The sequence below is a fragment of the Lemur catta genome, chromosome 13, assembly GCF_020740605.2.
Source record: "Lemur catta isolate mLemCat1 chromosome 13, mLemCat1.pri, whole genome shotgun sequence".
Taxonomy (NCBI): Eukaryota; Metazoa; Chordata; class Mammalia; order Primates; family Lemuridae; genus Lemur; species Lemur catta.
The window spans coordinates 71411030-71437232 of NC_059140.1; the positions used below are offsets into that span (position 1 = coordinate 71411030).

The window sequence follows — 26203 nt, forward strand, 5'->3', positions numbered from 1 at the left end:
AGTTTAGTGAAGATGAGTCCATGGTTGCTGACATTTCTGCAAAGAATAATTTATAGTTAGCCTTATTGCCAAAAAGATGTCTTTTTTAGATGGAGGGGAAAGGGGGTAGGAAGTAGGGGGTGAAAGATAAAGCAGAAGCCTTGTATTGGGGAAGTGGAAAATTTACAGAGCAAAATTAAGTGTTGAAAAACAACACAAAGTTGTATAGTATTAAAAATGGAAGTCACTAAACTTAAAACTTTTTATGAAAAAATTATTGTAGCAAAGTAATCACTTAAGAAATATACTTTAAAATGTACTACAGAAAACTTACCAGCTTTTCTGATAAGTCAATGAATTATAAGCCATAAGCCTAGAAGAAAATGAAATGTCCCTTCTTGCTAACGGGTGACAAATTCATTAAATTGCTAGATGTACTATATAGACTTTATTACTAGATTTTTTTCTGTAAAGACTTCATTGAGTAAAAAGGAATTGCCTGACAAAAAAGAGAAAGCTATTTGAACATTAAGTTATAATTTTCCTGTGTTTCAGGCAGAATATTTAATGTATTTTATTTTTCAGTCTTTACAAATTAGTTTGCACAGTGAATTAAATATAAATTCCATTTTACTCTAGTTAAATCTCACTAACCAAATTATTTAGTTTTTTTCCTCTAATACTAGTAGTATATGTACATCAAATGTATTTTTTGTCTGTTTCACTTCAAAGAATGTTTTCATTACCAATATAGTAATTTTTTTAAAAAAGTAAATATATATATTAAGAAGTATTATACATTATTTTTATCTGAAAAATATAAAGAAAATATAATTGAATAACCTATAACCTGATAAAAATATTTAAATGCTTTTGGAAGCTAAATTAATATTATATTCTATATATAAGAACAGCAACCTCCATAAGAGAAACAATCATTATTAACAGGTACTGATTCTACTTCTTTTGCCCATTAAAGCAATTATATATCATTTTTTAAGTATGTAATAAAATAGGCACTTTTTCTTGAATTAAAAATCAGGAAACATGGTCAGAAAAAGGATTCTTATGTCACTTCTAAATGCTGGGGAAATCTGGTTAAAGTAGTTAGACACAGAAATATTTAAATTTTCCAGGTAATTTTGGTACTTTACATATGATAATAGGGCTAATCAGGACATTACAATGAAACATTTAATTTTTAAGGGACTTTTTAATTATTAGGGTGGCTGTAAAATTCAAGTTAATTATTGGAATAACTTTCATTAGCAAGACAATTTTAAGAAAAAATAAACTGGTATTTAAGTTTACTAAACAAATTAATGAGTCATAAATAGTCATATTATAAGAGGATTATTTATATGATAAGATCACTGAAATAAATGCTTTTTGGGATTCTCTAAATGTTTTTGTATCTTATAATCCATCAATTAGTCTACTAATCAGCCTGTCTTTATCATAATTAAAAACAAAAAGATGATTTTACCTAGAAAATATTTATATACTTAAAAGAATTCATTTAAATTATCACTGAAAATTCAGTTTTAGTTTATAAAAATTATCAGTTTATAACACTAAAAATAAACTTAGTAATAAAAAAATTGCATCCCATCAATAGACTACCTAGTACTCAATGAGGAAAGTAGAAAGAAAATTCATTAAATGCCAACTATGTACCAGACACTATGATAGATACTTTACATGTATTTATTTTAATGCATACTCAATCAGGTAATGCTGGCATTATTAAAATCACTCCATAGCTGGAAAAAGTGATTCTCAGAGTAATCCATAGATCATTTTAGATCTATGTTTAGAGTGACGGATATGGAAACAGGCTTTCAGGATTAGAACCCTGGTTCTGCTACTTATTAAATCCCTATGACCTTGAGCAAGTTATTCAATTTCTCTCCTCTTCCTTAGAAGATAATTAATGAGACAACACAATTAAAAACAGTGACTGGCAAAATTCAAATATATAGAGATAGAGAACAAAACAGTGGTCACCAAGGACAGGGGGTGGCAGGGTTGGGAAATGGGAGATGTAGGTCAGAGGATACAAAGTACCAGATATGTACGATGTATAACTACATCTAATGAGATCTAATGTACCACATGAGGCCTATAGGTAATAAAATTATACTGTCTTTGGGATTCACGCTAAATCAATTTTAGCTGCTCTTTCCCTACTACAAAAAAATGGGTAACTATATGAGATGACAGATATGTTAATCTGCTTTGCCATAGTAACATTTTTACTATCTATATTATCCCATAAAATCATGTTGTATACCTTAAATATGCACAATAAAATTTATATACTTTTACAAAAGTGACTAGCACATAGTAAGTACTCAATAAACACTGTGTACTACTACTACATACCCACTAACATTTCTATTACCTAGATCACATAGTACATAACAGAACAAGGGCCTGAGCTCAAATCTGTCTGACACCAAAAGAATAGTTATGCAATGCATCACACTGTCTCTAGTGAAAACTACTTTTAGTGTACTTTCAATTGTCTGATAAACAAAACTCAATTTATACCTTTTTCCAGAAAACATATTTTTTCAAAGCCAAAGCCAAGTTCTCTTAAGTCACAGAATATGGAAGGTTTTATTTTGTATCATCTACAGAATTACATGTTCTTTAAAAAAAAACCCAATGTAAGAAGAATGTTGTTTGCAGTTAATGTATATAATCATCCAATTCAAAGGAAAATAAAGTTTCTATTAAATGAGTCATTACTAGACACAAAATATAAAATATATTCTATTACTTCAGGGTTGGAATTATATTTCTTGAATTAATATATCAATCATCTGCTCAAATTTTGGACACTGAATAAATATCAAATGTCCAGTGAAAGGCAACTTGTTTGGTTATTGCTCTAAATATGCACTGGATTGAATGACATCAACCAGTCCAATACAAAATAATATTAGTCCACCTAAGAATGACCAAACATCCAAATAGCCTTGATCATTGGAGAAAATTACTCAAGGTGATTGAGAATAATTATAAATGGGATGAAACCACAATGGTAACTATATATTGGTCTAATTTACTTATTTAAAAATAGATCACCTCAAAAATACTAAATATTTTATCACAAGCTATTTCACTCCGTTCAATAATATTATCCACTACTTTTGTTGCTTAATGTTTTGGTACCATGATACAGGCTAACTATATTTTAAAAGGAAAGGAAAATTCCTGGAAGTTTAAATGCTAAGGGAGTAGCTAAGTCCAAAAACCAATTAAAGAGAAATCATCCTAAACTCTTCCAGGTTTCTGAATTGGTACTGACTTACACACATGAGTTAAAACATCCTTCAATTTAGCCACTATATTTAGAAAATGGATAGATGGTTCAAAACCAATTTTCATCACCACACCTGAAATTCAAAATATATGTCCTACTTAATTACTTTAATAAGTAATTCTCTATTATAAATAGCATCATTATAGAAAGAAGCTCACATTAAATAATATGGGCCTCATTATAATAAGCTATTTCTCAATGATTGATGACATATAATATTTTTAATGTAAAACTATAGCATTAGAGATAACCCAGTAAGATCACCTAGCTCATTATCATAACTAAAACCAGAATGCATTGAGTGCTTACTATGTGTTATCTATATATTTATTGCATTTAGTCTAAATAATCCTGTAAGATATTATTATATTATTCCAAATGTATAATGGTGGAAACTGAGGCACAAAAAATTAATAACATATACAAAATTGCACTAAAGTCAGGATTTGAACCCGTCTGTCTGACTTGAAAGTCCACACATATAATAACAACTATAATAAGAAGGCGTCAAAATAAAGCCAAGCCATAAAAATTCTCCTGCACAAATAAAGATATCTTTGAAAGCTTTAGAAAATAAGATTATTCCTCCAATATATTATTTTAATTCTAAATCCCCTATATAAAGTAAAAACTCATCAAGGTTAGTAAGAATGATATAATAATGCCAACAGAGGTAAGGCTTACAGAAACAATAAAAAGCTTCATTAAAAGGTACTATTTACTAGAGAAAAATACATGAAAGATAAAATGGTTCAGCTAGGAACACAAAAGGCAAAGAAGTAACTTATTTTAGAGCTTAGCTCAAGTTCACCAAAAAGCAATTAAAAATTAGACAATATTGTAACTTTTTGTCATATATTTAGTATGCTAACAGAATTCCAAAAGAGTATATTGAATTTTCTCTGGAAGATTTAAAAACTTCAAATTGATTCTCCTTCATCTGGAACAATTTAATATCGACTAAAAACAAAATGATACATCCTATTTTAAGGTCCCATTCATCTATATTAACTGATGATAAAGCCATAAAATAAATTCTATCAACCCTTGCATAGCCAAGAATCTGTATTCTTCAAAAAAAGGGAGAAATCCCATTTAACAACCTGCTTTTAACATTTTGAAAAATAAAAGTATGATGCACATACTTTTGTATAATGGTGCCCTTCAAAACTTTAAATAACAATACAGTATATTACTGACATGTACAATTATCTATCAAAGAGCAAACCTCAGACATGAATGGTTTTGAAACAATTAATGAAAGGTAATAGATACAAAGTCAAAATAGTATATAACTAAATCACAGAGTAGCTTGGAATTAATTATATGTTACTATCAAAGAAGAGAGTGATATCTTTATTATTAATATGTTTTCTATTGACTATAAACTAAAAACATATATCACTGAAAAAGTTATAATCAGTGATTGCAGGTAAAAATTAAGATGAATGATATAAAAGAACTAAAAAAAAAAAATCAAAATGAAAATAGGTATGCTATTTCCTCAAACTGCTTTTATCTCCATGATGAAATAAATACAATTTAAACACCAAATATAGCAGAAATACTAAAATGAGTTTTGAAAACAGAAAATAAAAAATAACCATACGTCTTGGATGAGTGGGCCAGGTAACCTGTTGAATATGGTTTTAGCACTAAGATTTTATTATAGCTGTTCATGATGCAATAAATTATTGTGATAATTTTAGTTATAATATTTCAAACTATATAATCTTCCTAATCTTTTCTTCGCTGGCAACAATATCCATTTCAGATTTTAAAAATTATGTAGTTCATATTAACTAATAAGAAATATCTAAATTACACATAGAGTTTTCTAGTGGCTAGTTCATCTACAACTTCTTTTCATAGTACTTACTAGGTTTTAAATTACTGATCATGAAGTGTCTTGGTTCACTTAGATGACAAACAGCAAAACATTTTGAATTTAAGTACACGACTGGAATTTAAAGTTTGATTTTTCTACTAAGCTGATTTGCCTCCCAGTGAGATTATTTAAGATACCACAGCAAAGTAATATCACAGTAGGGCAGGACCTCAGGATTCCTTTTCACTTCAAAGCTTTTTACTCTCAAACCTCCAGCTTTTACACTATATTGATATATATGACCCATACATGGGAGGTGAATGCTATAATGTACAGGTCAAATCTATATTTAAATTTATACTGTATGTAAAGACAGTCCCAATACAGCAATGATAGTATTATCAACATTAAAACAATTTCATTAGTAGCTAATTAAGAATGTATTAGGACCTTAAATTTTTCCCATACCTTCATTGACCAGTTTTTCCATTAATTCAAAATTGGTTAACCCATGAAGGATCTCATCTATATGTGTACATACTAATGAAGCATTCTTAAATTACTTTTGGCATAAAAATTAATGTTTATTTGTATAACTTGCCCATTAATATCCCCAAGCATAGCAATGTATATAGCCAAAACAGATGCTAAAATCAATATTCAACTTCTTATATATATGATTACAAGATATAATATTAAATCAGAGTCTGATGCAAAGGCATTTTTTAGTAAAAATAAGGGAATCTACAAAAATTGCACATGAAATCAACCTCATTAGAAGATATTTAATTTTTACATAAGCATGGATATGCCACTGGTTAGATTTGGGTCTTCAAACATAAATTATATATAAGTAAGAGCTGATGGCAATTAATATTGTGCTAGTCTTATGTCATGATAAAAGAAAATAATAACACCATTTAAGATATAAAGTATGTAAGTATGTAACTGTTATTAAATACTATTCTTGGGATTAAACTTTACCCTAGTAATTTTCTTCAACCTAATAGGATTTCATGGACAATTCAAACAATGACTATTTGCAAAGGATAAGGTCAGGATTAACATTTTTTCTCAACTGCATATTATAATCACTATGCTATATTTGGTAAAAATTTATTTGTTATCAAAGAAGGCATTCCTTTATAGTTATAAGAATCTAAGTGTCAACGTTTCTTTTATATGGTATAAATATATATCTGCCTTAGTTCTAAAAAAACTTTTTATTAGCACTTCACGGACAAAACCCAAATATTATGATACATTTACACAGCACTGAGTATACCATACATAACCTAAGTGTGTATAAAATATCAGCAACTGTATATTCAAAGAAAACTTACCAGACAGTTGTTTCCACTTGACTGTCATTGAGCTGCCTATTGTCCAGTTGGGCAAAAAGTGGAAAAAGCACTTGAATCCCTCCAATTGAATGAATTGCACTATGAATTGAATGTGTTACTATAGCTTTCACATCCTGTGTCCGAAAACAAAATTGTTTATTAAACTTCTATAGCATAATTTTCATCACTATTTTCTTGTTCCAAATATCTTTATAAGAAAATCTGCCGGCTGGGCGCAGTGGCTTACGCCTATAATCCTAGCACTCTGGGAGGCTGAGGCGGGTGGATTGCTTGAGGTCAGGAGTTCGAGACCAGCCTCAGCAAGAGCGAGACCCCGTCTCTACTAAAAATAGAAAGAAATTATCTGGCCAACTAAAATATATATATAGAAAAAATTAGCCGGGCATGGTGGCGCATGCCTGTAGTCCCAGCTACTGGGGAGGCTGAGGCAGTAGGATCACTTAAGCCCAGGAGTTTGAGGTTGCTGTGAGCTAGGCTGATGCCACAGCACTCACTCTAGCCCGGGCAACACAGTGAGACTCTGTCTCAAAAAAAAATTAAACATAATTTGACATCCCAAAAGCCCTAAATTATATAAATTTTGACACACACAAAAAAATGGAAGTATCTTTGCTAATCGCTTTTAAATCTAAAGTTGAGAGATCTTTACATTAAAAATATGAAGCTGAAATAAAAAGTTAGTTTAAAATAAGAAATACTATGAATGGATTTAAAGACACTCAGGTATTTTATATGAGAGTATCATTCTTAAAGCAAGTATATATTTATATCTCTTATATCTGTTCAGTTAATCAATCTATTTTATTTCAAGGGACACAGAATAGGCAAGATAATAAAAATGACACATTTCTTACTACGGAGACAAGGCCAAGTTAAAGTATATTGCCACAGAAAAGGTAAAAGGCAAAAGCTCCAACTAAGAATGGGAAAACCAAAAGAGAAAAAAAAACAAACAAAACAATAATTGCAGATTTATAGATGAGTGATGTTTGAAAAATAAAATTAAGGTACTATCAACTGATGAAAATAACATGAAAACTAAACTACCATTTACCCACCTGGAGCATTAGAGCATGTGGGGAATGTACAAAAATCGATGCATTTTCCTTTGGTGATGATTCTAGGCAGAGTTGAGCATCAGTGGCCTTAGCATTGTATGTAAAGGCAATACTACTTGCAAGTTTCCCATCATACAGAACCTGTTTGTGATGTTCTGCCAAATGAATATCACTCTCGGATTTAAACTTGAAGGTACTCTGAAAAAAATAAAACTAAAATAAACACTCTTTTTTAAAGTAACATAGTAAAACTCTAAAGTTTTAAAGTAGACAAACATTTACAATGATAAACAATTTATTATATACTTTTGACTTTATTTTGAGTATTTTGAAATTAAGACTTAAGTAATTGGGTTACTTTGACATTTAGTTCCAGATTTCTCAGATGAACTGAAGTGTATTGACGTATCTTGTAATACTTCTCCTTCAGTAGCTTTTTCTATATTTTATTTATTTATTTATTTTTATTTAAGCATATTATGGAGGTACAAATGTTTAAGTTACATATATTGCCTTTGCCCCACCCGAGTCAGAGCTTCAAGCGTGTCCATCCCCCAGACGGTGTGCACTACACCCATTAGGTGTCAATATACCCACTTCCCCCACCGCCCTCCCACCTGCCCAACACCCGATCAGTATTACTATTATATGTACACATAAGTGTTAATACCAATTTAATGGTGAGTACGTGTGGTACTTGTTTTTCCATTCTTGTGATACTTCACTTAGTAGAATGGGGTCCAGCTCTATCCAGGATAATACAAGAGGTGCTAGATCACCATTGTTTTTTGTGGCTGAGTAGAACTCCATGGTATACATATACTACATTTTATTAATCCACTCGTGTATTGATGAGCATTTGGGTTGTTTCCACATCTTTGCAATTGTGAACTGTGCTGCTAGAATGTTCATCTACTGCAGATGTCTTTTTTATAAAATGTCTTATTTTCCTCTAGAAAACTAAATATTGTTAAGATGGTAATAACACAGTTGATCTACAGATTCAACACAGTCTATGAAAATCCAGATTTTTGGTATACTTTGAATGAATGAGTTATATGTATGTGGATTGTATCACAATAAAGCTGTTAAAAAGTTTTTTTTAAACAAAGAAATGAAGCTCTTTTTCTCTTTCTGTTCCTCCTCCCTTCCTGAAAATCCATAAAGCTACCAAGTAGGACTAAGCAAGGTAGGAGCCCATACTAAAGGTAGAGGGGAGAAGGTGCAGCAGGCAATAGGATGGTAGAGCCCTGAGCTGAGTGAGGAGTATATCTATACAAAGGAGCAACATGTCATCAAAGCTCAGAGATGAGATGGGTGTCCACCACAGGGCTAGCCAGGCATGGTAGCCAGAGCCTGAGCAGAGTAAGGAAGAGATCACAGCAAAGGCGACATAGAGCCCTAGCAGAAAGTAGCTATATTAGAGAGATATATAGCCTTGGGTGTCAAAGATGAGTAGGATGGTGAGGGCAATCACACTGGTGTGGCCTATAAGGATTAGAGAAAGGGCAATTTCCTGCAGGATGTCAGAGCCTGAGTAGGGTAGGAAGGCATTCCTAGGAGAGCTATACATTTCAGGATGTCAGAATTCTAAGTGATAAGGCATCCACCTGAAAGGAAAAGGAAGAGGGGAGTGGGTTGTGACCTGACATAAAGTTTGTGAGTATGTGCAAGGTAAGGAGGGTATCCACATACAAGGGTTTCCCTGTGTAGGGGGTCAGAATCTGATTTTATGCTATGTAATAATTATGTAGGCTGGGCATCATGGCTCATGCCTGTAATCCCAGCACTTTGGGTGGCTGAGCCAGGAAAATCGCTTGAGCCCAGGAGTTCCAGAGCAGCCTGGGTAACATGGCAAGACTCCATCTCTACAAAAAAAATTAAAAAATTCATCAGGCATGGTGGCATGCGCCTGTAGTTCCAGCTACTCAGGAGGCTGAGGCAGGAGGATCACTTGAGTTCCAGAGTTGGAGGTTGCCCCAGAGTTGGTGAGCTGTGATCGCAGCACTGCACCCTAGCCTGGGAGACAGTCCCCTCTCAGTATATGACAACTCCACCAATTTAGTTGTTCAGGCTGAAATTCATGGTGTCACTTGCTCCTCCCAATCCTCCCTTACTCCTTTACCCCATATTCACTGTGACAGAAAATCCTACTGGCTCTATCTCCAAAATATATCCAAATGCTGACTTCTTAGAGTTTTATTTTAGATATGCTTTATCAAAAATCCAATCAAGTCCCAGTATGTCCCAATGCTAACAGCCTTGTCTAAATTATTATCATCTTTCACCTAAATAATTTCAACAGCCTCCTAACTAGCCTTCTTGTTCATACATTTGTACCTATTTAACATATAAGCAGCTAGAGTGATTCTTTTAAAATTGCCCCAGAGCTTCTGACCCTAATTTTTCTGACCAGAAAGTTTTCTCATCAAAGTACAAAAGGAGTAAAAAATGCAGAAAAATGCTGATCACTTGTTTTATGTTTTGACTACCCTCAAAACCTGCCTGTTTTTGTTTAATCCCCAGAGCCCACATATTTTCTCAGTACTACGTACAGAATTTCTAAGTGGTTATTTGTGGGAAAATCCATTTGCTCAGAGTGCAACCCTCTACACAAGTATTGGAAACCCTCCAAAGTGATTTTTAATTTTGGAAGTTGTTTTATATTTTTCTCTTACCAGTGAGGCCTTTATCATAATATGATAAATTATAAAAACCATTATACTATCATTTTCTTAAATGGAAGAGAGAACACAAAGCTAAATTTTAAAATATCTAGCAATGGAGACTTACTGCTTGCCACATGAGGTTATGTGATAATTAGAAAATGACAGGTGATAATTATGAAATATCAAAACTTTGTTAAAATCTGATTTGCAAGCTTATGTCAAAAGGTCACCTTATATATAAGACTTCATGGTCACATTCAATAACCCCAAATGGAGCTCCACAATAAACTTATCTTGTAGTAAATTCTACACAAAGTTATAGTGAGATTTTCTGTATCTTAAAAATTATTTCCAAACTTAATGATTTGTTTAATTGATAAGTGATATCCTCCCTTATTTACTGTTTGCAGAAAATAACCAAATACAGAATATTCACTCACAAGCTACAGTGCTGAAAACCAGACAGTCCACAGAAAGAAATTACCTAGCACTCTAGTGATCAACAGGTCAAAATCACTTGGGACAGGCTCCATAGAATATATAGTTTGATGACACTATTTGAAGGGAGAATTAATATATTCTATTAATTTCAAGGTGCATATGTTGACATGCTACCTACATTAAGCTCAGAATCACAAAGAATATTATCTGATCCTTATAATTAAAGTATCATATACCTTGAGGCAACAAATATAAATATCATATTACTACATAACACTAAATAATTTAAACTCCATTTGTGATTTAAACAAATATCAACTAATTATTATATTCTATGCAACTTAAAAATTCCACTATAGCCCTCTACCTCTTCACTCACAGAAAGTGACTTTGCCACCTACTTTACCAAGAAAATTGAAACAATAATATGAGAATCACTCAGCTTTTTTTTGGTCAAACATAGTCTGATCATTTACATTCTTTTCTCCTTCCCTAAATTCTCTGAATTTCTAGAAAAATCTTTTTTTTTCCTTTTTTTGGAGACAGAGTCTCACTCTGTTGCCCAGGCTAGAGTGCAGTGGCATCATCATAGCTCATTGCAACCTCAAACTCTTGGACTCAAGAGATCCTCCTGCCCCAGCCTCCTGAGCAGCTGGGACTATAGAAGCGTGCCACCATGCCTGGCTAATTTTTACATTTTTTGTAGAGACAGGATCTTGCTATATTGCTCAGGCTACTCTTAAACTTCTCACCTCAAGTGATCCTACCACCTCAGCCTTCCAAAGTGCTGGGATTACAGGCATGAGCCACTGCACACAGCCAAGCAAAGTTTTTGATATTTTTTTTACCAAAAAATTTTGCTAATGCTTATCATGGTAGTAATTATACTTTTAACATTTACAAAATGAGGAAATGCATACATACCCATGGATTTATAGTCAGCTTCCACTAACAATAAGGGTAGGAACTTTTAAAACTTAATAAAATATTTTTTCACTTAATGTCCAAAATTTAGAGGTATTTTCCTTTAAAAGTTTTGACTTTGATATAGGTACTCTATTGTCTATTAGGATACTAAGGATACACTCTATATCACATGAGTGCTTGTATACAGACTAAGGTGACAGGGTTACTGCTCATTTTCACTATTGTTATAAAAAAAAAAGGTGACAATAAAGAGCCATATGACAAATTGCTTGAGTTTGCAAAGCTGGTCAGGACAATGTTTTTCCTCTCTGAATGGATGAATTATAAAACTGATTATAGTCAGCCCTTTTCCTTTTTGCTGCCAGGAAGCTCCCATCAATTCTAAAATTTCACATTAGCAATCATATTGGATTTATGGTTTATACATCTGTATTTTCTTCATATTCTACCTTTTTCATATTTCATTTCTTCATTTGTCACTCTTTTTGATATCATTCTATTAAACCTTGACAAAAGACACTTCAAATATTTTATGAGGCAAATATTTTAACAAGGCAAACAAGCAGGAAAGGAAAGCAGGCTGCATATGAATCCAAAAATGTGAATTACAAAAACATTCTTATGCAAGGTTAACAATGACAGAACCAGGAAAAGACCTAACAAACCAGAAACCAACAAAAAGACCCATGAAAGAAAAAGTGGCTATACAAGCGCAAATTGATTCCTGTGGCTAGTAAAACAAATGAAATGATATGGACAGGCCAGGCGCAGTGGCTCACATCTATCATCCCAGAACTTTGGGATGGCTTGATTCCAGGAGTTCGCAATCAGCCTGGGCAATATTGCTAGACCCTATCTTTACAAAAAATTTAAAAAAAGAATTAGCCTGGCATAATAGTACAAGCCTGTAGTCCCTGATCATTTACATTCTTTCCTTCTTCCCTAAATTCTCCAGGAGGCTAAAACAGGAGGGGCACTTAAGCCCAGGAGTTCAAGGCTGAAATGAGCTGTAATTATTCCACTGAACTCCAGCATGGGCAACAGAGCAGGGATCCTGTCTCTTATAAAAACAATCAAATGGACAAAATACGGTGGTAGCAAGTATTGTTAAATTGACATAAAAATAATAGCACTATTATTATTCACTATTATTACAGTTATTAAAATCACTGAGAACAGAAAGAGCTTTTAATAAGGGTTAAATTTAAGCTGTCTCATATAGAACATAAAAATAAAAACAGAAATATCAATGCAAAAACACAAAGGCAAAAGAGGAATATTTTTAATTTTTAGTACTCCTTTTTCGTAACACAATCTTCACATTAATTATTTAAACACTGAGTTCAATTTGAAAAAATAGCACTCTGTACAAGACGTACTCCTTCAGAATTATAAACACTTTGACTACTTTGTATAATTCTCTCTCAGCTTCAAATAATTTAGGATATCACAATTCCCAATGTGATTTAAATAAAACCCTTATATATCCCCCTAGAGGTGTACTGCACATTAAAAACTAATTCATATACATACATAATATATCTTGCCTAAATAAGTCTTTGTTTGAAAGTTTGAAAAATCAGGAAGAATATGATAAACCACATTAAATAATTGGCTTTGTTAAATTAGAATACTCAGTACTCACTACTGTACCTACCTCCTCACCTATTGCAAAAGCAGCTAAAATTGAATGATTTCAGTCACACATAGTATTTTATACTAGTTTCCTTCCAAAGCTCTATTCTTTCCAAGTTACTTCTGATGTTAACAAGAAGTTATTTCGTTTGTTCATTATATAATTTACATATTTCAAAATTTGGGATTTCAAATACCAGATTAAACAATCTAGATTTATAAGATTATTTCAGAATTGATAATGAAAGGCATGCCATCAACAGTAGAGAAAATTCTGAAGAATAAAGAAAGTTTATGAAGGGAACATAGTTAAGAGAAAAAGCATCTTTGAAACAAACATTTAATAAAAACTGTGTTCTAAACAATAGAGATGACTCTTAAACCATATATTACATCACATTTTACATCTAAAACTTTCCATAGAATTTATAATAAGATAGTTATTACTACCTTATATCCAGGTCCTAACTGATGAATTGCAAATATCTGCGCTGGGTTGAGTGCTTCACTGAACACATACACGGCACCAAGTTGACCACAGAATACCCTATTTGCATCAGCAGTTTCTGATGATCCAAGAAAGCACTTGTCATAGCTCTATTTTAGAAAAGCCATAAAAAAAAATCAATTGCATTATTCTTAATGACAAAATATTTAAGGATATCTGTTTTCATTATCATTAAGATCTTAAAACATAATAATAACAACAGAAGAAAGCACCAATTAAGACTTTAATATTTAAATAATAAATGTCACTATACACTTTTAGAAAAAATGATCAGTTACATGTTTTATATTTATGTTTAAGCAAACAATGACCCATTACTCAATCTTCAGACTTAATTACTTTCCAAATTTTATAGTTAAAGGCAAAAGAGCTTATAATATTAGATTACTAGATAATTTATTTACAAAAGTAAAACTAATTTGAAAACTCTAATGATTTATGATTGTCCATATTTAGCGAGATTCAACTGAATCAAGGGAACAATTATCCAAAATTTAACCACAAACACATAGGGTCTCATTTTTAAAATGCTACTTCATTTTTCCATTATGGATTCATTACTCTATTTCTCCATACTAAGTCAAAGACACACAAAAAAATCAGTTCCTTCTCTTGTATGAGTAGGCATTATACAGAATCAAATAAACAATGATCACTGAACTCTGCTGCTTAAAGCAGATGGTACAGTGCTCTTCACATGGAGAATTTAACACTCGAAGCCAAGTTTAACAAGACCATTCCTGCCTCTACTTCATAAACCCCAAAAATCGACACCAGTGAAAGCAGTCACTGCTCAGTTTCCTCTATCTCCACAGGCTCTTCCAAAGCTTAGTACTAATTCCATACATTTATGGAATTCTTTTGGTGCCTCAATAAAATAACAAAAAAAAAAAAATGTGAATAGGGTACAAACACAGAAAATTTGTCCCCATTACATACCCAATCTTTAATTAAATGTAAAGGAACTTAAAATTTGACTGCACAAATGTATATGTGTTATTGTCCAGGATTCTCTACTTCTTCAAGCACTATTACAAATAATTCAAAAGTCTTTTCAAATTACAAATAATTCAAAAGTCTTTTCTTTTCAATATACTGTATTATATGCTAATGACAGTCAACAACGGTACTGGGATTTCTTCCACTTGATAATAAAGAGATTGTCCTCTTTGGAGGGTAGATAAAAAGCAGGATTTCATTTGTGTATTCTAATTCTGACAAAATCATTCTCTTAAATATGTAATGACTACTGTAGTTCAACTATGAGTTCCTAGGGCAGAAAAAGCAACTCTTCCTATAAAGGGACACATAGAAAAATACTTTAAACTTTGTGAGCCACAAGTGGTTTCTGTCACACATTCTTCTTTGATTTTTGTTTGTGTCTTTAAAAAAATAAAAACAAAAGACTTTCAGAAATGTAAAAACCGGCCGGGTGTGGTGGCTCACGCCTGTAATCCTAGCCCTCTGGGAGGCCGAGGCGGGTGGATCACTCGAGGTCAGAAGTTCAAGACCAGCCTGAGCGAGACTCTACTAAAAATAGAAATAAAAATTATCTGGACAACTAAAAATATATATAGAAAAAATTAGCCGGGCATGGTGGTGCATGCCTGTAGTCCCAGCTACTGGGGAGGCTGAGGCAGTAGGATCACTTAAGCCCAGGAGTTTGAGGTTGCTGTGAGGTAGGCTGACGCCACGGCACTCACTCTAGCCCAGGCAACACAGCAAGACTCTGTCTCAAAAAAAAAAAAAAAAGAAAGAAAGAAATGTAAAAACCAAGATTCTTAGCTCTCAGCTCATTCAAAATCAGAAACAGGTGGAGGGTCAGAATTGCCTCATAGTCTGACGACTCCTAATCTAGGGACAAACTATGGATTATGCATGCAATGCTAGGTAAAAGAATATAATACATGAAAAGCCAATCCTTGCCCTTCAGGAGATTAAAGTTTAGAGAAAAACAAACAAAACTGAGTGTGAGTTTTGTTAAAAAGAGGCAAGTTATTATAAAACCGGGTATACTGGAAGGGTTGTACATTATTGGGCTTAGAGGCACTTTGGGCATTAAAATACTCTTTTACTTTGGCTTTAATAGGTCAGGATGGAGACAAAGGAAGAGCCCACGAGGTTTTAACTCTAGATGTCATCTACTTAGAATCCTAATGTGTCATCTCCTCTACTGCTAACATGCTTGCTGGTGGAAACTATTATAATATCATCTCTTTGTTATAATTGCAATAAGTCATTTAAGTGATCTTCCTGCTTCTGTAGTCACTTCCCTTCAAAATATTTCCAATACTGCAGGCAGACTGATGATTTTGAAAATATAAGCAGACATCACTTGTCTCCTCAAAACCTTCCAAGCATTTTTAAGTGAGGTAAGATGGAAAAGCCCAGGCCTTATGTTTGCTTATGAGGCATTATATGATTTCACCCTCTACTACCTGCTTAACATCATCTTTTAACATTATTCTGCCCCTTCCTCCCTCTGTTCCAGATAATTTGGCTGCCTTGCTATTCCTTGAACTTTCCAATTGGCTTCAAAGCCTTTGTACTCACTATTTCCACTGAATGGAATATGTCCCCCAAATATCCACATGGCTTGCTTACTCAACTCTTCTCATTAAAATCAGGTCTGGACAATCTGGCTTCTGCCTTACCTACACCTATAGTTTCTATATCCCTACTTTATTTTCTCCATAGCATATATCACTATGTGCTTAATAATAGTGACTATATGTTATACTAAATCATTCTGCTTAAGGTCTTCCTTCCACATCTAAATAACAGATAAGACACATTTTTTAGTGCTTGAGATTCTGGAAAAAAAATACTGCATTGATGTTTTTTGACCTAAAATACTTAAAAATTTGGCCAAGTAATTTTGCTGTTTTTGTATAACTAATCATGTATTTTAGTAATTCTACTACAGTAAATTTAAGACTGAAAGACTCACTTTTAAAAAAAAAACTTTCAAAGTTTATAAATTTTACCAAACTATTTTATTATTCAATTAATGTTATAGTGATAGACCATACCCTCAAATACATTAAAATACAGATTAAAAAATAAAAAACTTACATCATTTGTATTAACATGCCAAGCCATGTCACCATAAGATACCAGTTGTCCATTAACATAACACCGGATTTCACTGTTCCTCCATCGATTGTAAATGTGGACAATGCTGATCATGTACCACTTAAATAAAAAAGTTAAAGATATCAATATGAATTGTTTGATTATTGACTAAAATGCAACTACAACATTCATAAAAGCTGTAAGAAAATGCCTGAAGGACTTCAAGTTTCTCCCTCCAATTGCTCATTTTACAGATGAAAAAAGTGGCACATAAAGAATAAATTTGTCATGGAGACAAAGCTAGAACTGCTTAACTTAACCGCTTATTCCTTCCACTATATCCAGATTCAAAATTGTAGAAATACAATTATACTTTAATATATGTGTTCCTTTAATAACATTTTTACATTGTGCCAAGCACTACAGACACCCAAGGCTGACCAGACACACAATAGGCCGGGTTCTTCTGGAATTTATGATTTAGAAAAATGGACATACATGACACAATTAAACAAATATAGACTTATAAATCATGATGATTACAGTGGGGGAAAAATACAGTATAAACTGAGAAAGAATAACATAGGATTCTACTTTGGATCACATGGTCAGGAAAGACCTGTCAAAGAAACATTGTAGCATTTATAATAAGATTTAGATGGTTTCAATTCCATAATTTAGATTTACTAAGTCTAGTACTAATTATATAATTATAACTTATTGTGTGAATATTCATTAAGAATCAATGAATGTGTTCATATTGAGTTCCCATTTTATAGCTACTGGTGGCAACAAAAAGCATTTTGAGTGTGTATCTCCATGTTAGACCGTGTGAGTTCTGTAACAATTTATGGATCCAATCATTAGTCTTCTTGAGAGTTAATAGGCTAAAGCAGGGAATATACAAATATTTTTTCTAAAGTATAGGAAAATACAAATGATTTATAGATATTTGAACAAGAACGCCTTTAGAAGTTAAGGGGGGGAAATTAGTTTATTCTCCCCAAAATAAAAATATAAAATACCAACTTTGATCTATAGGTTATTTAAATGTATTATTCGATTACTTCATATATATTTTGACAAATATAAAGTCACAACAGTAATTCTCAATCACAAAATGTTAGTTATTTCAAGGTGTCTGAAATATTTTGAACAAAATTCAATTTTATTCATTTCTATTTAGAAAATAAAAATAATGCATTGAACAACCCAGAGAACTCAGCAATAAAAAACAATAGTGTTCCTCAATTATAAATAAATGTCAAATCAAACAATTTAAATGCATGAAACACATGTCCTTTTTAAAGCTGTTTCATTCTAGGTAATCTTTAATGTACTGCAAATTGAGTCTTTTGCCTTATCAGAAGGCAACATATGTTAGCCCTGATTCAAATCAAAAGAGAAAAATCTTTACTGTATTCATTTAACAACTGTTCCTAAATATTATGAAATTATCAAGAAGCCATAAAGAAAGCTTCAAATAAATTTAAGAAAAATCCTATAGAATTTTACAGATATAAAAATTAAAATTTATGTGTACTACTTTCACTGAGTTTGAAAATATTTAAGCAGAATGCTACCTAAATAATACAGAAGATATAATCTTTTATTTTGGAGTAAAATGTTTAGAAACTTCACATTTCTAATGAGAATAAACAAAAATGCTTATATATAGGCAAAGATTTCCTTCCAAAGACAGTTTTAAGATAAATATTAAAATTATTATTATACTTATTGGCATACCTAATACATAAAAGTACTCATTCAACAAATATTTATTGAGTTTTTACTACTCTAGGTAATTTAGTGTACTGAGCAGGATGAACTTGAAATTCATGTAGACATGAACTGGGTTCCCAAGTTACTAGTTCTATGATTTTTGGCAAATTATTTAGCATCTTCGAACTTATTTCCAACTCTAAATAATTATGTCTATTTTGTAGAGTGATTGTGAATAGTATAGGTAATAGATAATGTATGAAAACTATGAAGAACAATCCCTAATACATATTTGGCACCCATAAATTTAGTATGTCCTCATGGTGAGATTTGTTTCCACCAAAACTGACAGTATTTACATCTCAGAGTCATTCATTCACTCAAAAAATTTACTGAGAGCCTACTTTATACCAAGTATCTCGCCCCACCCTCAGATTGTATGTATATAAAGATATATAACATATACACCCTCAAGGAGCTTTCAGTAGAGAAACCAACATGAAAATAATAGAGAATATCTAAAATAGAGGAATGGGAACAATAAAAGTAATGACTGAAAATAGCAAAGAAAGATTAATGGAGAAGGCTATCATAGAATAATTCACTAAAAGAGTAAAGTTAAACATAAGACTAAACTTTAAGGGTAAAAAGAAATTGTTGAGTAAACAGGAATAAAGAAATATGGATGCCAAGCAGAGGAATCTTAATATAGTACAGTACAGAGGCTTGACAAAACTTTTTTCAGTGTTTAGAAACAGACAAAGACAAGATTGCCAAGAGACTTGTAGGACAGCTTTAGGACTTAGCCTTTGACTTCGCATAATGTGGTATCACTAAAGAATTCTGAGGAGGAAAGTGAAATGATAATCTCCATAGTTGACGAAAATAAACAGCAGTGGTGTGGGGGTGGGATAGTTAGACAAGTATGGATAAAGATAAACCTGAAAACCACTGTAGAGATTTAGGTAAAATACCTAAGAGCCTGAATTAAGACAAAGGCATTGGTAATTTAAAAAGAGGGACATAGGGATTAACTAACAGAACTGATAGGAAGTGCTGATATAGAAAGGGGGAGTCTAAGATGGTGTCCAATTTTTCACTTAGATAGGTGGTAGTAGCACTTTAAGATCATTAATACAGGAAGATGATCAGGTTTGGAATTATCAAAGAGTTTGATTTTGGTCATAACACTAATATATAATAAAATTAAATGAATGAATAAATGAATGTATGGATGAATGAATGGATTTATCTCAGCTAAAGCCACAGTGCTTACTTATAGGAAAACACTTTTTGTTCTCTTTCTTTGGTATATTAAAATGTACTCTACAGATAATAGACACAAGTGAGTTTTTCAATGTTTCAAACGAGCCCAACTTCTGACTTGTTATTTTTTGACTAAATGAAATGAAAATAAACTTGGAAACTATGTATGTATACTATACTATGTATAGTGAGGTATGCATTTAATTTAAGACACAAAATTCAGATTTATAAAAGAAGGACACAGTTAGGAACAAGGAGATAAAAGATCTATATTAAGAATTCATGAGGAATATATTGTTACTTCAAGATATGGAAATAAATTTAAGATTAAAAAACACCATGATATTTATACAAATATCAATAGTCGATAATATGTATTGAGAATTTACTACATATTAGATCATGTGTTAATTAATGGTTTATATCCATTTTCACAAGGTCAAACAGGTGGTAAGTGGTGCAGCTGGGAAAGCAAAAGTTTTAATTTAAAGATTTCTTTTTGAAAGGCCAGTAAACCCTTTATTAGGAAGGACAATAACAACTTAGCTAGAGCATCCACAGAAAATTAAAGAAAAAGATAAGAAAATGAATTTATCTTGAATAATGAAAAAGTAAAATCAAGTACTTACTGATTTTCATGGTTTATGAGAATCTTTACAGAAGGTTTTTTTGAACCCAAATCACTCCCCAACCCTGCTCCTACCAACACCCCTTAGAATCACTGTATATTGAGAGGTATTACAAATGGGAATGTGTTTTCACAAGGAAACACTGAAAGGATAAAAAAGAAAAAGTGAGAACAAGTAGATTAAATTGCTTTTTATTGGTCAATGATGATTTCATTTGGTTATAACTTCTAATTTTTCTTATTTATACTCTTTAAACCACTATTTCCTAAAATTCTCTGATAAGAAAAATCACCTAGAACATTTGTTAAAAACCCATATTCCTAACATGAAAATTGTAATTCTGTATTTCTAACCAGTTCCATTGAAATTCAAAGTAATTTGGCACATTTGGCAAAGTACCTTGGTCTCATCTCAATTCTAATAAATCAGAATTTCTGGAGGAAAGGCAACAGCATTTGTATGAAAATAATTGGGATTTGTATTGAAGAAAAGAACACATCATTCTAACAAAATGTATTTATTTAGAATCATTGTTCTTTAAACTATTTTCTAAGTATATATCAACGAATGACTATTAAATTGGTTTTCTTTAATAGAAAAAACTATTACTACCCCTTAAATATAAAGCAAAGATTTTTATTAGAATCATGTTAAATTTTCAAAAAACATTTGAAAATTTAATGTTTTCTTCTGTATGTGGCAAAACAGACACAGGATCATAAACAAACAAGAAAACAAACAAAGAAAAAGAAATGAAGACATTTCTCCCACCACATGTGGGCTCATCATGCCTCTTACGTTTGTACTATCAATCACAAAAGGTAAAGCAATATTCCTCTTAGTAGGAGGCAGTGTCTCCTAAAAAAAGTTTGACAATCTCACCGTCGTATACCCAGGAAAGAATCTTGAACATGGAAGGGGGACCAGGCCTAAACATGAGGGTATAGGAACTCCTACACATCTGTCTTTGTTTTCTTGAGTCTGGACTTTCAGATGGTTTGTTACTCTGACACAAAGATGGAGTCTGGTAAACAGGCAGAAACATCTCTCTAGAAAACCTGTTGATCATGAATAAATTATATCTTACAAATCTAGTTATACAGTTACACATTTCTCTGTATTTTATCTTTTAGCTTTAGAGTAGTTTTTAAAATGTGTTTTGACCTGGTCACTACTATTCTTCGGGATATTAAGTAAAGATACATTTCATGGGCCAAAACACTAAAAATAGAGCAACATCCCTCTCCTTGAAGCAAGCATTACTGAAGCAGCAGAAATTAACAAAACCTTCAATCAAATTAGCAAAACCTTCAATCTCAGGAAACAAGATTCATAATTATTAGGTAATTCTTCCTCAAGAGAAGTCTCTCTGCATTACCAAATCTGGAACTGCAACAGAATCTTTATAAAAAGAGCCAATTATTTATAAATCCATAGCACACAAACAAACAAGTCTGAAGTCTGAATCTCTGGTCTAAAAACTGGTTTTAATTAATCCAAATAAGATTAAAGAAAGGGGAAGAAGGACATGAAGACAAGGGGGAGAAGTGATCTGGAGAAGAGGAGAGAGGAAGAGGCAGGCTGAAGAGGATGGCCAAAGAAGGTGAAGAAGGAAAGAAGAGAAGATGAGGGAGGAGGACGAAAAAGAAAAGAAGAAGAAAGAATAGTAATTAAAATAACACTTCTTCAAAGTGTTAATAATTCTTCAGAACTGTAATTAAAGTAACATAAAGCTGACAGACAAAAGTTTGCCTTTCGTAAATACATACAATTTTTATTTGTCAATAAAATTACTTTAATTTGCCTTTAAAAAATCTTTCAACTAATAATTGTTAAATAATATAATTGTTAATACTATGTTAATAGATGTACAAAAAGTTATGAAAAGACACTGCATAATTTCTGTATAATATATATCAAACATATATCATATATAAATTATAATTATATATAATTATGTCATGAATAAATTATATATAATATATATCAAAATTTTAGAATGAGAATGAAGGTATACAAGAATATATCAGCTGCTGGCATTCTAATTAATTGTCTTTTCCATTAAAAAACGAAAAACCTGTAAAAAGATTTTCTCAAAAAGTACAAAATCTCTTTTAATGTTCATGGATAATGCTCTAATTCTCTATGTATAATACTGAAAATAAACTTATTTTTGCAATATATGTTATTGTGCCAGAATAAAAACAAAGGCTAGTAAGTTTTATATTTCAAATGCATACCACATAGCAATAACCTAAATTAATTAGTCTTTATTGTCCTATCTTTCTTCTTACTGCCACATAGAAAAGTTCTTGGCAGTGTTATCTATCAAAGATGCACTGACCACACCGCCCATCCCTTCTTCTTTCACTTTATCAATAGCAATGCTTCATATATCTCATTCTACTAGGAAATAAACTGTTTTGATATAAGTTAGCTGTCCAGATAAATGTAACTTACTCCTTTATGAACCAAAAAGGTTTTCTGTTGTTAAAGTCATGATATATTCATTTATCCAACATATCTTATTGACAGTCTACCAAATTCAAATACTCTCTCAGGCATGTAAGGGAATACAAATGTGAATCCAAAAAGATCTTAATTTCAAAAGTCACTAAATAATGTACATATAAATGAATAATAAAGGTTTAAAAGAAATAATTGTCATAAGAAATACTGAAATAAAATACTCTTGAGAAAAATCAAGGAGGAATTCCATGGACATGATGTTATATGAAATGGAATATAACAGCAGGGTGGGATTTGAAGACCTAGACCTGTGGGGGAGGGGACAAGTAAATGTAATTCATGCCAGACATTGAACACAGGAAAAGGAAAAGATAAAACAGTAAAACAAATCATCCAAATCATGACGGACTAGACTAAAAGTTTTGATTTAATCTGTAATTAGTGGGGAAGTAAATGATTGGTTTGAGTGATGGAATAATGATATCAGGAAGACAAGTCAGATACTAGTATGTACAATAGTTTGGAAGAGGAAAAGATAAATAAAACAAAATGAGGAGAAAGCAACATGAAGAATTTAAGCAGCAGGTAAAGAATTTTATAAAAGGAGACATACATTTCAGAGATAACACAAAAAGGACTTTAACATTAAACTGATAAAGTGATCAAAAAATGGGTTTTGACCCCTGAAAAAAGTTGATTCAAGTCCCAACTATTATAAAGATGGTAGACCTCTTACTCAAAACAGAAGACTTAAGAATATGAGTGGACAGGAGACTGGAAAGAGTAAACCTGATGTTACATATTCTAAGGTCCAAGGACAAGAAAGACATCCAGATGGCAACATATCAGGGGCAGATGGGAATATAAGTATGAGCTCTGAAGATAAGAATAAGAGCAGAAGGATCCCATGAGATGGAATAAAAATTCCGATACTCCACAAAAGCAGAAATGTTGTCTTGTTTTGTTCACTGTAATATCCCCAGTGCCTATGTCTGGCACTCAGTAAATGCTCAGTAAGTGTTTACTGAAAGAATGCCATAGAGCAAATCAGACCATAAGAGAATGAGAGTGTAAGAGAAATACACTACAAGAGGTCAAAAAACTGATATTATAGAAAACAAAAGATAGGCAAAAAACTTAAAAGAAAACGTAGACAAGGATAAAAGAAAAGCATTAAGAGTCACAGAAAAACCAGCAAATGAGCCTATCATGGAAGTCATAAAAAGTGAGTTTCAAGAAAGTGGGAATGGTGAATTGTGACATTTTCAACAGATATATTTATTTTCACCTACCTTGCGTGGTTGAAAATCATACTTCACACAGTGCTGAAAACCTTTTCCTTTGGACTTCAGTGATGTGACTATTAAACAGTTGCCAACAAAATGAGCAGAGTAACCAACTCCTTTGCTAGTACGAAAACTGTAAAGAAAACTGAAAATATTATAATATCCTTTGATAAAAGGAATTATATATCTAATACCTATTAAACATTCTTATAAAAATAAAATTTATTTTTCTGTAGAGTAGAAGGGGTTTAACAAGGACCAAATAAAAACTAAATTAAAACATAAAAGGTTTAGATTAGAATAACTAAAAGATAAGAAACTTAAACTAGAAAATAGAAGCTATGGAAGCTTTTAATATTTCAATTTAAAATATCACAAATACGTAAGAACAAATGAATAACAAAAGCCTACCAAGTAGACTTCATCTACACTTAATAACCATCTGCAATCAGCAAACACAGAACACATTTACACACAGTTCATGTTTAAAAAATAACTTGCTTTCTAATTCTGCTATAGCTATTGAAAATAGCTTACAAATTTAAAAAAATAACTTAATGAGAGCCAAGTTTGATAAATAATGCAGTTGATCAAGGAAAGGAGTACATTTTTAGTTTAAAAAGTAAAGAGATATGACTATGAAGTATAGTTATTTTCTTCTAGAGGCACACTCCTCCTAGCTATGAATTCAATCACTATGTAGAAAAATTTTAAATGCTTTGAAAAATGAAGGTATCACTGAAATTATACACGATCTCCCTGAATGACCATTCTGAAGTCCAACTTCATTTATGTTTGACAGCTCAGATGCTTATTTAAAACTTCCTCGCATTACAATCTATATTTAATATTTCACAATAGAGCAAACAAGGTAGTAATAGCTCAGAGTTTTCTGCACTCATATTTCTGAGCCAGCCATTGTATAAAAGCACTTTAAATATTATTGTCTCATTAAACCCTATGGGATAGATACTATCACTATCCTCATTTTATAGTTGAAGACATCAAAGCACAGGATGTATAATAAGTAGAGTAATGAAATCAAGACTTAAACTCAGGTAGTCTTATTTCAGAGCATTGCAAGTATTAAGTTAGTATAAATAAGCATTTACAATGCCTAGCACATATATATATATATATATATATAGTAAGGCAATCAATGAATGTTTGAAGTTCTTATTGATAATATGGTGCACTGTGTATTACTGGCATACAAAAATTACCAAGCTTTGAGTCCTTACAGATTAACCTATTGTTGAGTTGATCAACTCATTCTGCTAGTTGTCTATACCAAATAATTAACCTTATCTGATTATAATTTCTTATATGTTTATTATCAATATTTTAAAAAGTATATGTCAATTATGCAGATAGAACAAAGTCTGTGAAAAGGCAAAGTGAATGAAATCTGATAAGACTGGTTTTTTTTCTCTTCTTGATCAGGGACCAGCAATCCTCATGAAAAATCCTAGAACTTATCTACACTGAAGCAGACTAAAAGAGAAGGTCTGTAACCTTTGACTCTTAAATTGCAATTGAAAAAAGTTAATAACAGTAAGGCAAGTCACCTACAATCAACAGCTAAATAAATATATAAATAAATAAATAAAATTGATTTGTATCTTTATAGTTTTAACACATATATATTCTATCTAGTACATTACCTTGATACTATATTTTTACACAATTGAAGTGCATAAAGACAAAGTCCTAAAATTAAACATATTACTTACCAATAAAGATAAGGCTTATCCTTATCAACGTTAATATTATTTAACGGATCCATACGAAACCAAGTGTTTAGGGTGAAGCCATTCTGATAAGGCCACTTTGCAATAGGGGGCAACGCAATTGCCTACAAGGCAATGAAAAAAGATACAAAAGTATCAATTAAAGGAAATGTGATAGTAGCTAAAGTCAAATATGGCTTTTCCAGATTAAAAATAATCAATGTAAAATATCAGAAAATGATTAACACATATGCAAAGTAAAAGCTGTTCTTATTAAAATAACCTA

General features: G+C 31.8%; 1 protein-coding gene across 10 annotated transcripts in view; it reads right to left on the reverse strand.

The window, feature by feature from the left end:
* Positions 1-26203, reverse strand: part of NBEA (neurobeachin) — a 562035-nt gene that overhangs the window by 469983 nt on the left and 65849 nt on the right. For 9 of the 10 annotated variants that reach the window (XM_045567190.1, XM_045567200.1, XM_045567192.1 and 6 more), the window contains 6 exons: positions 25921-26042; positions 24194-24320; positions 16816-16935; positions 13683-13829; positions 7561-7758; positions 6482-6615 (listed from right to left, as the gene is read on the reverse strand). In XM_045567190.1, coding sequence (XP_045423146.1) covers positions 6482-6615; positions 7561-7758; positions 13683-13829; positions 16816-16935; positions 24194-24320; positions 25921-26042 — 848 coding nt within the window. Of the gene's footprint in view, positions 1-6481; positions 6616-7560; positions 7759-13682; positions 13830-16815; positions 16936-21314; positions 21473-24193; positions 24321-25920; positions 26043-26203 lie in introns of those variants that run through there. The other variant, XM_045567197.1, reaches the window with a different exon arrangement.